Genomic DNA, 15,015 nt, shown 5'->3' on the forward strand with positions numbered 1-15,015 from the left:
TTGGACTTTGAGTAAATGTTTAAAATCAAAAAGGTTTGGCTGACAAAAAAAATTGGGAATGTAATGAATGTATGTCGTAATGTATCTGGTGGTAGTATTATAAAAAAAAATAGTATTTTTACATTCTTTTATACTACAATACAATTATTATTAAATGCACATATAGGCAGTACAACACATGCTACCATGATGTACAAGAGCATCACAATTTAAATAGCATTATTTTTTCGCGTTCAGTGCTTGACTGAAATAAAAAATGTAATGGTCCTTAACTGGCTATATTTTCTTTTGATTTGGTTTTTGGGGTGAAATATGACCCAGACGTGTTCTTGACAGGTTGGGTGGGATTCATCCTGACTGTGTTGTTTTCCAGCATGTCATATTCTGGAGTGCTCCGACGGTCTGGCTCAGGATGTGATCAGTACGATCGGTCAGGCGTTTGACCTGCGCTTTCAGCTCTATTTGCAGTGTCCATCCAGCAAACCCTCATCCATGCACGACAAGTGAGTCCACATGAACACCTTCAGGATTCTGGGCCAGAGGCTGCTTCTACATCTCATTCTGTCCTCTCTTTAGGGTTATGAGTACGGACGAGCCCCCATGGACAGAGGAAGGGGAGGAGTCCGCCGATCATCACTACTACAACAGCATTCCCGGCAAGATGCCGCCACCTGGAGGCTTCATTGACGCTAGACTGACCAATCAGACACAAGACAGCAGCCAGGTCTGCAGCACTAATCACCCACCCACACTCATGCACTATTTATACCAGCTGACAGGAAGTGACCTGACTGATGATCAATAGCTCAGTTCTTTCTGTAAATGCAATTCATGTGTTTCTGTCAGTATTAATTGTGTTTTGGTAAATAATGAGAATAAAGGGTTATGCTATGATGAAGTTTCCATAAAATATAGTATTTACTTCTGTAGATAAAAGAAATCAGGTCACTAAAATGAATTGAGGGAATATTTTAAATTGAGGGAACCAAACAAATCTGATATTAATGGTAATGTCACCACAAAATACAGAATAATTCCAAATGTCCCACTCCAAGATATATAATAATTCAATTAAAATAATAAATAAATATTAAATATTGTTATAATATTGAAACAAACACCACAGAATTACAGAGCGATTCCAACTTTCCCACTCCAACATATATAGTAATTAAATTAAAATAATAAATAAATATTATATTTTGTTATAATATTGAAACAAACACCACAAAATACAGAATAATTCCAACTATCCCACTCCAATTCAATTAAGATAATAAATAAATATTAAATATTGTTATAATATCGAAACCAGCAACACAAAGTACATAGCAATTCCATCTTTCCCACTCTTACATATGTAAAAATTTAATTAAAATACAAATAAATTAATAAAAATAAAAGTAAAAATAAAAACTTAACATAAAAAAAATACTTATAAAAAATGTAATGGTCCTTAACTGGCTATATTTTCTTTTGATTTGGTTTTTGGGGTGAAATATGACCCAGACGTGTTCTTGACAGGTTGGGTGGGATTCATCCTGACTGTGTTGTTTTCCAGCATGTCATATTCTGGAGTGCTCCGACGGTCTGGCTCAGGATGTGATCAGTACGATCGGTCAGGCGTTTGACCTGCGCTTTCAGCTCTATTTGCAGTGTCCATCCAGCAAACCCTCATCCATGCCTAACCCTAACCCTAATATATGAAACAAACACCACGAAATACAGAATAATTCCAACTGTCCCACTCCGAAATATAAAATAATTCAATTAAAATAATAAATAAATAAATATTAAGTATTGTTATAATATAGAAACCAGCAACACAAAGTACAGAACAATTCCATCTTTCCTACTCTTACATATGTAAAAAATTAATTAAAATACAAATAAATTAATAAAAATAAAAGTAAAAATAAAAACTTAACATAAAAAAAATACTTAAAGGGATAGTTCACCCAAAAATGAAAATTATCCCATGATTTACTCACCCTCAAGCCATCCTAGGTGTATATGACTTTCTTCTTTCAGCCAAACAAAATCATTATATTAAAATTATATATTAAAGCTATATTAAAAAATATTCTGGCTCTTCCAAGCTTTATAATGGGAGTGAACATTAACCAATATTTTGAAGCCCAAAAAAGCACATCCATCCATCATAAAAGTAATCCATACGACTCCAGGGGGTTAATAAAGGCCTTCTGAAGCAAAGTGATGCGTTTTTGTAAGAAAAATATCCATATTTGTAACTTTATAAACTATAATCACTAGCTTCTGGTAACTATCCCTTTAAGTTACAGTTATCAGTGCAGTATTAGTTATTGTTTAAAAAAACCTCACATTTCACATGATCTGCTTCTTAACAACTTGTATAAATGTTGAAAATTTATTTAATGGAACGGCTCGTTTAGATGACTTCCTGTAGTGTGAACTCTGTTTCCTCTCTGTCAGTGAATGTGACTCCACCAGGTTGATGAGGAGGTGTTTCATTATTGTTGTTCATATGCTGTCCACACAGGGCGCTGGAGTCGACCAGACATACTACCAGGGCCGACCCATGTTCATCCAACAAGGTACAGTTCACTTTTTATTTTGACATTTAGATGGAGTTAAAGAGACAGATCACCCAGAAGCCCTCATGTCATATGACTTCCTTCTGCAGAACACAAAAGAAGATATTTTTGAAGGGTTTTTTTTTTTTCATCCAAAACAACATTGTTTTGACATTTTTCAAAATATCTTCTTTTGTTTTTCTGTCTGTGCTTCTCATTTAGGGTCCTGTGACATATACAGTCTCCCTGAGGTCAAAGGTCAAGCCCCTAAAGCAGGAGAAGTCCCCACGTACGTGAACACGCAGCACATTGACACGCAGGTGTTGGCCGCCCTGCAGGGAGAGTCAGAGACGGCGTCTGATTCAGGCACGACCGGTCCAGCTAAAGACAGCCCGAGGAAGGACCTCTTTGACATGAGTAAGAGTTTACAGTGAATTCTTTCTTCACAGTGCTGTGATAATGTACGTTTTACAGCCCCATCAATAGGTGACGCATTAACTTGCAGTTCATAACATATAACAGTTTCAGTAAGCAAGTTTAACTTTATTTATATACTTAAAGTTATGTGAAAATGCCCGTCTTGGTGAGTATATTAGTAAACACAGTTGGTTGTGTATTTGGGAGAAAAACTGATATTAGATCTGTGCATTCAGACTTAAAGTGACAGCAGCCTAATTTACCTGCTCTTGTCCCTGATGTTAATCGAGAGAAAATCACTCACTGCTCATGACTGAATAACTTTAATAACTTTAATAGCTTTAATAACAATCATATTTTTAAGATTGTTTTATTTTCACATTTGATTACTTAATTCAATTTACTTGGTAGGCTATTTCCTTGTTAGTATTGATGTTAGAATGTGTTGATGTTCTGTTGTATTTATTTGTCATATTGCTTGAAATTAGTTTCTTTTTTCTTATTCAATCACTGATAGTTTCCGTGACTTCAGTGAGCTTGAGAACTTTTTATTTATATTACTTAGGGGTCGTCTTTTGCACGCTCAAGTTCATTATTTTAAATGTAGATGCACTCACAGTAGAAAGCGACATTTTTTCCAGGTGTGTCTACGCTGCAGTGAGACGAAAAAAATCTCAACTTTTCAGAATGCCTCAAGTGCACCGCAGGTCATGTGACAAGAACCAACCAGCTTCACACTTTCCGTAACAAAATCAAAAGCTCAGCCAAGATGTGGAGAGTTTTTTTCTTTTCTCCATAAATAAATCTAGTAGCAGAGCTTTTGCAAAGAATCATACTCCTCATTTGAATATTAAATATCTTCTGATTGTATCAGTTCATTGTCAGCTGTTTTACTGTAGATGATAAAAATGTGAAAAATAAACAAAAACACCTTAATTTAGTAAAAAAATTTCCATTGAAGTATCTAATGAAGCCCATTTATGTTACATGCCAAGTCAAATGTATTTATATAGTGCTTTTCACATTGTTTCAAATCAGCTGTACCGAAAATTATGTTTATAATATCTTCATGCCTTTTAGTTGCATTTAGCAGATTAGAGTTGGGCGATAATATAGTTACATTTTGCAACGAAATAAAAGCTCAGCACATAAGATAACAGGTTTTGTGTTCTCTTGCCCTCAGAGCCATTTGAGGATGCCATCATGACTCAGACTCCAGCTCCGCCCCCTCCAGCCTCAGAACTACATAAAGCGGCGTCTGTCGATAACTCCAGTCCACTGCTGATGCGAGCGGCCGCCCTGAGAGCTCAGGAGGAACTGGAGGACCAGACGTGGTATCACGGAGAGATGAGCCGCCGCCAGGCTGAGAAACTGCTGCTCCACGACGGCGACTTTCTGGTACGGAAGAGCGCCACAAACCCGGGGTCGTACGTCCTGACGGGGATGCACAACGGCCTGGCCAAACACCTGCTGCTGGTCGATCCAGAGGGAACGGTGAGAGTGATTGCTGACCCCTAATATTTGACCTAATGTTAATCGATGAGAAGAGGCTTGGTCAACCAAATTTTAATTAGTCGGTTGGTCACTGAAAAGTGGCAAAATCACGCAGATCGCAAATTATGTCGGGCAGGAAATCCAAACGTTCACCTATCATTCCTCGATCCTAAGCCTAACGTTAGCCACTTTACATGGCTGCTTGCTAACATTAACCTAGATAAATGTGTGCTATTATTAGGCACATATCCAAGAGTATCCAAGAGAAGTGTGGAAGCTAAATTAGTACAGCGTTTACTGCATGAAGTTTAACTTAACGTGCATTTCTCTTTATAGACGCATCCACTGTAGTTCATTAAAATGTTCGGACAGTCTCCTTGCTGTTTTTCCGACACATTCATAATCATTATTTTTGGTGGTGCGGTGCTGTGGCGCTTAATTTATATTTTAAAGGCTCATTATTAAGGTTTAGTATTTCTCTGTAATGTAGAACAATGTTACATATAATATTCTTTTTCAGCCCTGAAACCCAAACCATTTGCTGATGCAAACCCCACAACACCCCCCGTTATATATTTAAATATTTAAATTATTATCAATGAACGTGCAACTAGTCGACTAATGGCTTAAGAATTAAAATGTTCACTTCAGAATTAAAATGTCCTGATAATTTACTCACCCCCATGTCATCCAAGATGTTTATGTCTTTCTTTCTTCAGTCGAAAAGAAATGAAGGTTTTTGAGGAAAACATTCCAGGATTTTTCTCCATATAGTGGACTTCATTGGGGTTCAACGGGTTGAAGGTCCAAATGTCAGTTTCAGTGCAGCTTCAAAGAGCTCTACACGATCCCAGACGAGGAATAAGGGTCTTATCTAGAGAAACCATCGGCCATTTTCTAAAAATATGAAAAATTATATACTTTTTAACCACAAATGCTCGTCTTGCACTGCTCTGCGATGCGCCACACATTACGTAATCACGTTGGAAAGGTCACGTGTGACGTAGGCGGAAGTACCGCGGTAGGGCGAAAACTCCATTTCCTCCTCCATCTTCAAAATCATCCGATATTGTTGTTTTACCTTTTTTTTGTAACGGGCGTTCGATTTGTAGACACTGGATCGATACTTCCGCCTACGTCACTCGACCTTTCCAACGTGATTACGTAATGCGTGGCGCATCACAGAGCAGTGCAAGACGAGCATTTGTGGTTAAAAAGTATATAAATGTTTTTTTTTTTTTTTAGAAAATGACCGATCGTGTAGGAGCATGTTTGGTCGCAGCTCTATTCACCTAGTCTAGTCAATTTGACTAATTCCATAAAGCCTGTAAAAGATGTTGCTAGAGTGTCGTTTTATCCATGAGATTAGGTTGAAAAATTGTTATATATAGTATTTCTTAAAAATAACGTGCTTTGATACATATAAAAATATGTTAGAAGTATCTAATCACATATGAAAGCAAATATAGTGAGTTCAAACGTCTCTAGAGCACAAGAGAATGAATATTATATTATATGAATATTATATGTAATATTGCTAACATTGTTCCACATCACAGTGAAATACTAAACCTTAATATTGAGCCTTTAAAATATAAATTAAGCGCCACCAAGCCGCCAAAAATAATGATTATAATACTTCTATTTTGGGTTCTTTTGTAGTTTAATCAAACATTGAAGTTGAATGCACAAATTTGGAGTGAAAAGTTTGAATGAATTTGAGAAGTCAGATGAGTCACATAAGAGTCACATGATCTACGACACCTGTTTACTTGTATTTGATTAGTCACATAGAAATGTATCTTCATTTTACATCATAGCTTTACTTTTAAACTTTTCCAAATCCTAAAACATTTTATCTCCAGATTTTAATGACAGAAATCCCATATTTCCTCAGGATGAATTGATTTCATTTATTTGATCAAAAACACAGTAAAAATTGTATTATAAAATATAAATATAAATATTATTACTGTTTTCAATATGAATATATGTTAAACTGTAATTTATTCCTGTGATCAAAGCTGAATTTTCAGCATCATTACTCCAGTCTTCAGTGTCACATGATCCTTCAGAAATCATTCTAATATGATGATTTGCTGCTCAAGAAATATTTATGATTATTACCAATGTTGAAAACAGTTGAGCTGCTTCATATTTTTGTGAAAACAGTGATACATTTTTAAGGATTTAACATTATTTATTTGAAACAGAAATATTTTGTAACATTATAAATGTCTTTAATGTCACTTTTGATCAATTTAATGCCTCTTTACTGAATAAAAGTGTTAATTTCTTTACATTTAAACAGTAGTGAACATGCAAGCGTCTTTCAGTCATGTGTGCTTAAACTTTCAAATCAAATTTATGTCTCCTCAAGGTTCGGACGAAAGATCACATATTCGAGAGCATAAGCCACCTGATTGGCCATCACCGTGACAACAACCTGCCAATCGTCTCGGCGGGAAGCGAACTGTGTTTGAAGCAGCCGGTCGACAGAAAACAGTGACGACACCCGAAAACGTGTGGGAGGGGTCATGAAAAACAAACACGCTCAGATGACTTTCCGTCGGTGAACATGTGACTGCTGTCGAACTGCTTGACTGTGACGACGGAGGACAGCGTTTTTAGATAAACGATGGACGATTTTAGTTTGGACGATGCAAAAAGAGGAATCGAACCTGATTTAATAGAACTGATACAGTTATTTTATTGCGCTGGTTGAGAATCTATATATTTTTGAAGAAGACGCTGATGGATTTCAGACAGCCGTTGAAAACGGAAGATCTCCAAGAGGGGATGAGAGGAAAACCAGATAAAGAAAAAGTATTTTAGAATAAAAAAAGTTTTAGTTTTGTCTATCAAGCACAACCGGATTTTAATGTTCATTGGTAAGAGATAGAAGGAAAACAAATATTTGAGAAAACGAAAAACAGGAAAAAACAAAAAAACAAAAGCTGTTTATATTGACCTATTTTAGGAGTTTGTCCTTTACTGCAGCTAGTGTGCGAGATCATTTGGTAGCTTCTATCGAATCACTGTTGATTATGCTTTTCAGAGGGAAGATGACGTGAATGTGTTTGCTTTAACAGAAACCACACTCCGACATGCTGCACGTACACACACCACAACCAAAACACGCACACACACGGCTTTAAAGTACCTACATTTTTGTATGACGTTGAAACCTGTGGCACTCGCATGACTTGACTTAATTGTACTTGTGGTCATTGTTGGTAGCATCCAGAGCCCCGGCGGAGGTGCTTTTGTGTATGCTCACAATGTAAAATATTTATGCTTTCCCAGTATTCATTGAGTTTAGCTCCTTCTTTAAACGTGTCAGAGGTGTGTAGTCGCTCGGTTCGGGGCTTACTTTATACCTTGGATGTTTCTATCAGTTATGACTTCTATGGTTTGACTGTGGGCTTCACAAACAGACAAATTGGTATTATAATTATTCTTCTGATGATTATTTTCAATTAAACGGTTCTAAATGAATAGCACAATCAACGCTTTCCTGTGTGAGAGACGGTCTGGTGTGGTTTTGCACAGTCTAATTACTGGATGAACTGGAATATTACTGGATTTTTCACCGTTTTTTGCCACATTTATTACACCGTAAACATGCTCCTGTTGCGTTTAGTTTTGTCTTTACATCCACATTTCAGATAAATGAAATTTGCATCTGATTAAAAATTAGCACCAAGATAATATTATCATACATAAGGGTGCATCTCATAAAAATCAATTAAAATCAACAGAAAAACACAAAATTATATTTTTGTCATAAAGAAAATTAAGCTCAATTGTCATGACAATAATGTCCAAAATGCTTCATTTTTTATGCTGAATATAATTGATTATTTTCTTCTTTTTTGGTAGAATAAAATATGACCTTTCCTTGTGAGATTCACCCTTAAATTCACTTAAATTGTGATTTGCATTGCTATCAAAATTCTATCAAACTGCTATCAAAGGTTTTGTAGCCTAGAATGATCCTCTTATATGATTGAAGACCTGTTCAGCTTCATATTTGCTCAACTTTCTTTTTCTTTTTTTTTCTTGAAACAGGCCATTTTTAATATGATTGTTGGTATCGTTTACATTCTTACATCATTTCGAATATTGTCACTCTCACACAAACACAACACATGATATCTATGTACTGACATTTGTCACATTAAAATCTGGAAATATTGATTTGGAGGCACAGGAATTATATATATATATATATATATATATATATATATATATATATATATATATATATATACATATATATAATTTACATTTAATTCTTTTTCAAATATTAAAATTAGAAAATCTAATATTTAGTTTTAAATGATTTTATTTTACATTTATTTTAAATTATTTACATTTCATTTAATTAATTTTTAAACATTAAAATGAGAAAATAATCTCATATTTTATATATATATATATATATATATACACACACTGTGTTCCAAATTATTATGCAAGTGACATATCAGTAAGATTTCAGTACAATAAACATTCAGATTTTAGTTTTTCTAAGAAAGTGTTTGTTTATTTATCCAGGTCTTTTTAGATAACTGGTATCAATCTCAGACAAAATAATTTGCCATGTCTACTTAGGTAAATGGAGGTTGTTCCACATTATTAAGCAAGTCACAGTTCTCATGCAATATGGGGAGGAAGAAAGATCTTTCTGAAGATGAAAAGCATGAAATGGTGCAATGTTATGCAAAAGGCATGAAAACAACTAATATTATGTGAAAACTGAATGCAGATTATTGAATTATCATAAGATTTGTGAGTGATTTAGAGCACAGCAGAACTCAGTCAGATAAAGGCTTATTAATGAAAGTTCCCGTCAAAAAATTTTATTGTATTAAAAGGGCAGCTATAAAAAAAGCCGGTGTTGAGCAGCAAACAGGTATTTGAAGCTGCTGGCGTCTCTGGAGTTTCAAGAAGCTCTCCATGCAGGCTGGCAGTTGTGTGTAAAGTTGTATTTCAGACACCACTAACCAAACCTCACAAAGAGAAACATTTACAGTGGGTTTAGAAATACATGAAGACTCATTTTTAAATAGTTTTATTCACTGACGAATGCCGTACTACAATGGATGGTCTAAATGGATGGATTTCTGGATGGTTGGTGAATGGCCACCACGTTCCAACAAGACTGTGACGTCAGCAGGGAGCTGGCGGGTGATGATTTGGGCTGGAATATTGGGAAGTGAGATGGAAGGTCCCTTTAGGGTCTCTGAGGGTGTCAAAATGACTTCTGCAAGATATGTGGAGTTCATAACTGGCCATTTTCAACTATGGTATAAAAAGGAGGATAGTGCCTTCTGAAATACAATGCACTATGCACTATCCCATGCTGCAAAAAAAACACCACAGCAATAAAACTGTTTGAAAATGTATTTCTACACCCACTGTAAATGTTTCTCTTTGTGGGGTTTGGTTAGCAGCTTCAAATACCTGTTTGCTGCTCAACACTGGCTTTTTTTTAGCTGCCCTTTTAATACAATTAACTTGTTTGACAGAAACTTTCCTTAATAAGCCTTTATCTGACCGAGTTCTGCTGTGCTCTAAATCACTTACAAATCTTATGATAATTCAATAATCTGCATTCAGTTTTCACATAATATTAGTTGTTTTCATGCGTTTTGCACAACATTGCACCATTTCATGCTTTTCATCTTCAGAAAGATCTTTCTTCCTCCCCATATTGCATGAGAACTGTGACTTGCTTAATAATGTGGAACAACCTCCATTTAGACATGGCAAATTATTTTGTCTGAGATTGATACCAGTTATCTAAAAAGACATGGATAAATAAACAAACAAATACTTTCTTAGAAAAACTAAAATCTGAATGTTTATTGTACTGAAATCCTACTGATGTCACTTGCATAATCATTTGGAACACAGTGTATAAACACACACACATTTAGTTATCAATTATTTTATTTTACATTTATTTTAAATTATTTACATTTAATTTAACTCATTTTTAAATATTAAAATGAGAAAATAATCTTACTTCATAGTTTCACTGCAAATTTACAGCACAAAATAAAATCAGTACTTTTACATGTGCATATTTTCGTTGATAAATATCACCCTCTATTTTGCAAGTCAAAGTTGTATTCTAGTCAAAATTAAAGCGCAGTTCATGATAAATCAGCAGGTTTTGAAAAGAAAGACTAGTTCAGCTTAAGCTGCTTCATGACACCAATTTTAAAATGGCGCTGGACACTGGTTGTAGACTATCTCAGTGAGAAATTTGCATTTCAAACTCTAAAGTGATTCTGAACACAACATGCATTCACAAATTTCTAGTCTGTGAAATTACTGAAGGATTTTTCCAGTGGTGGCAACTTTCCCCATTTAAACTGCCAAATCCCAGCAGATTTTCACTGGACTTTGCAGAGTCTGTTTCATATGTTTATCTAAATGACTGATGTTACATTACACATATTAAACTGACTCCAACTAAACAGTGGTGCTTTTACTGTTTTTGTAATGCTGCAACAAATTACTATCTTAACTAGAAGTTATTCATTCCCAAAAAAATAATATAGAAATTCAAAATTGGTTTGCAAAAAAAGTGTTGCTTTGCCATCCAGAGTTGTGTTAAGGAAAACGTGCCTTTTATTTGTACCATCATGCTTGTAGTCTTTGGTCTCATGCCCTTCAGCTGTGAGCGTTCAGAAGATCATAGGCCATGAAACAGGTGACAGAATTCAAAAGCCCAAACTGTGTTTACAGGTCTAATCTTTGCTTGTATGACTTATTCCTATTCTTTATGATTGGTGGCAATAAAACAATCAATGTGTATTACTCTTTGGTTACTTTGGTTATTCAGGTGAATCTCACAGAACCTGTAAAGAATCATATTTCAAATTCAAAAGAAATAAACAAGAAATTATGATTTACATCAAGAAAATTAATCCTATTTTTAAGAGCTTTGTTTTTTCCACCCAATCTGCATTAGCAAAACATTTTACAGTCATTCTTATTACTGTAATTTGAATGTAACTGAAGAATGTACATCATGGTATATATATGGTGTGTGTATATATATATACATATACACAGTATCTCACAGAAGTGAGTACACCCCTCACATTTTTGTAAATATTTTATTATATCTTTTCATGTGACAACACTGAAGAAATGACACTTTGCTACAATGTAAAGTAGTGAGTGTACAGCTTGTGTAACAGTGTAAATTTGCTGTCCCCTCAAAATAACTCAACACACAGCCATTATTGTCTAAACCGCTGGCCACAAAAGTGAGCACACCCCTAAGTGAAAATGTCCAAATTGGGCCCAAAGTGTCAATATTTTGTGTGGCCACCATTATTTTCCAGCACTGCCTTAACCCTCTTGGGCATGGAGTTCACCAGAGCTTCACAGGTTGCCACTAGACTCCTCATGACGACATCACGGAGCTGGTGGATGTTAGAGATCTTGCGCTCCTCCACCTTCCGTTTGAGGATGCCCCACAGATGCTCAATAGGGTTTAGGTCTGAAGACATTCTTTCGTTATCATGTTGGAATACTGCCCTGCGGCCCAGTCTCCGAAGGGAGGGGATCATGCTCTGCTTCAGTATGTCACAGTACATGTTGGCATTCATGGTTCCCTCAATGAACTGTAGCTCCCCAGTGCCGGCAGCACTCATGCAGCCCCAGACCATGACACTCCCACCACCATGCTTGACTGTAGGCAAGACACACTTGTCTTTGTACTCCTCACCTGGTTGCTACCACACCATCTGAACCAAACAAGTTTATCTTGGTCTCATCAGACCACAGGACATGGTTCCAGTAATCCATGTCCTTAGTCTGCTTGTCTTCATCAAACTGTTTGTGGGCTTTCTTGTGCATCATCTTTAGAAGAGGCTTCCTTCTGGGATGACAGCCATGCAGATCAATTTGATGCAGTGTGCAGCGTATGGTCTGAGCACTGACAGGCTGACCCCCCACCCTTCAACCTCTGCAGCAATGCTGGCAGCACTCATACGTCTATTTCCCAAACACAACCTCTGGATATGACGCTGAGCACTCAACTTCTTTGGTAGACCATGGCGAGGCCTGTTCTGAGTGGGACCTGTCCTGTTAAACCGCTGTATGTTCTTGGCCACCGTGCTGCAGCTCAGTTTCAGGATCTTGGCAATCTTCTTATAGCCTACGCCATCTTTATGTAGAGCAACAATTCTTTTTTTCAGATCCTCAGAGAGTTCTTTGCCATGAGGTGCCATGTTGAACTTCCAGTGACCAGTATGAGAGAGTGGCCCTGTCCCAAATGGCACACTTCTATGCACTTTCGGTCTTGTGGACTTAAAATGGCTGCTGCGTGCGCGTGTCCGTGTCCGTTAAGACTACGAGACCATAGGGTGTCCCATTTGTCAATTTTAGGCTTTAGAAGGGTGCTCGCGAGCGCCCCCTTTGCGGCCGATATGCGCCCTCGATGCGCACTTTTGCTGAGCCCGCACTGGTGCGAGCTCCACGGCAGGCTTCTTCCCGACAGTCAAAGCGACGTTACGTCACAAAAGTGCGGACTCGTAGGAAGGCTGTGAGTGTTTAGGGTGCCATTTGGGACAGGGCCAGTGAGAGCAATAACACCAAATTGAACACACCTGCTTCCCATTCACACCTGAGACCTTGTAACACTAACGAGTCACATGACACCGGGGAGACAAAATGGCTAAGTGGGCCCAATTTGGACATTTTCACTTAGGGGTGTACTCACTTTTGTGGCCAGCGGTTTAGACATTAATGGCTGTGTGTTGAGTTATTTTGAGGGGACAGCGAGTTTACAAGCTGTACACTCACTACTTTACATTGTAGCAAAGTGTCATTTCAGTGTTGTCACATGAAAAGATATAATAAAATATTTACAAAAATGTGAGGGGTGTACTCACTTCTATATATATATATGTATGGGCCATTCTATAGATTTGGTGCAAACTGCTATCCCACAACCAAAAAACACATTTAAAAGCATTTAAGTACTCTCATTTTCATTTTAGATGTTTACTAAAATCCTTCTATTATCTATTTAATCCCACAATAAAATTTAAATATCAGTAAGCTTTATATAAAATCATCATTTATTGGGTACTTTCAACTAGGACGTGGCTGTCCCGAACCCTAACCCCTAAATTTCAACTTATGAAAATGAATTTGAAATAATTTTTGCAATTTTTTCCATTGTTTTTAAAAATATATTTGTGTCTCGCATTTTCATGTCACTACCGAAACAGTGTATGTTTTAGTCCATTGCCTGAGACTAATTTTAACCACACCTCTATATTTTTGTTCAAGAAATATTCCTGTGTCCCTCCCTCTCATAGCCTCTATTTCATAGTACATAGATACCATCATTTTGAGTTAAATGTGTTCAAAAGTCTGAAAATGTGTGTGTAACTTTAAGGAAAGTCACTACCAAACACCTTTTTTGCAATTAGGCAAACTTTTTTGGGGGTTATTCCATAAAATTTTGTTTTTTCCTGTGTACAACTGTTCAGAACTGTGCTAGCTAACCATGTGCTGATTAGCATCTTTGAGCTAGGCTCAAAAGTATCAAAAACTTGTCACTACCGAAACAGTCACAACCGAAACGACATCATTGTTTTTTTGGGGTTATTCAATTAAAAAAAATTTCTGTGTACAACTGTTCAGAACTGTGCTAGCTAACCATGTACTGATTAGCATCTTTGAGCTAGGCTCAAAAGTATCAAAAACTTGTCACTACCGAAACAGTCACAACCGAAACGACATCATTGTTTTTTTGGGGTTATTCAATTAAAAAAAATTTCTGTGTACAACTGTTCAGAACTGTGCTAGCTAACCATGTACTGATTAGCATTTTTGAGATAGGCTCAAAAGTATCTAAAATTGTCATTACCAAAACTTCACCACGTTCGGTAGTGACATCATTGTTTTGGTAGTGACAAAAGGGAACACATTATCATTTATTTAGGGGAAATAAACAAAATTTTAGTACAGTCATGCAAATTTTAGTATTTGGTTAGTGTTTTAGTATGTGAGTTAAAATTCTGTAATGTGATGTAGTCGCTACCGACACATTACTGTCACTACCGAAAATGTGCAGTCATGACCGAAACATGGATGTTTTGTCAAAAATAAAGTATATTGAATTAACTAAGATGTTATTATAGTGTTTGGTTCAATGTTTATTCAAACTAATGAATCCATAACGTTGAAATCAGTATGATTAACTTTATGCCTTTTACAAAGAATGATTGGATTCAAAATACAACAAATCTCATAAATTACACTTGAAATATTGTTAAAATTGTAATTGTTATCGATATACCTATAAAAACTATTTTAAAAAAATATCAAAAAATATATTTACAAGGTAGATGTAAACAAAATCTTAAAAGGTCAATGTAACACTTCTTAATAAATTGATTATTATTGTGTTTCGGCAGTGACAAAAAACTTTTTGAAAATAAAATATGAGAATTAACTGTACAATTACTAGAGATGTGTACCTTGGATATTATACAATTTGCATACATAC

At 36.0% G+C, this 15,015-nt stretch overlaps 1 protein-coding gene across 2 annotated transcripts in view; it reads left to right on the forward strand.

The window, feature by feature from the left end:
• shc3 (SHC (Src homology 2 domain containing) transforming protein 3) overlaps nt 1-8,702 on the forward strand; it is a 36,986-nt gene extending 28,284 nt beyond the window's left edge. For both annotated transcript variants that reach the window (XM_051878293.1, XM_051878292.1), the window contains 6 exons: nt 374-503; nt 577-724; nt 2,522-2,576; nt 2,778-2,972; nt 4,156-4,466; nt 6,847-8,702. In XM_051878293.1, the coding sequence (XP_051734253.1) occupies nt 374-503; nt 577-724; nt 2,522-2,576; nt 2,778-2,972; nt 4,156-4,466; nt 6,847-6,975 (968 nt within the window). In that variant the 3' untranslated portion in view covers nt 6,976-8,702. The remainder of the gene's footprint in view (nt 1-373; nt 504-576; nt 725-2,521; nt 2,577-2,777; nt 2,973-4,155; nt 4,467-6,846) is intronic.
• Nucleotides 8,703-15,015: the final 6,313 nt, after the last annotated feature.

Source organism: Ctenopharyngodon idella, chromosome 21 (assembly GCF_019924925.1).
Source record: "Ctenopharyngodon idella isolate HZGC_01 chromosome 21, HZGC01, whole genome shotgun sequence".
Classification (NCBI taxonomy): domain Eukaryota; kingdom Metazoa; phylum Chordata; class Actinopteri; order Cypriniformes; family Xenocyprididae; genus Ctenopharyngodon; species Ctenopharyngodon idella.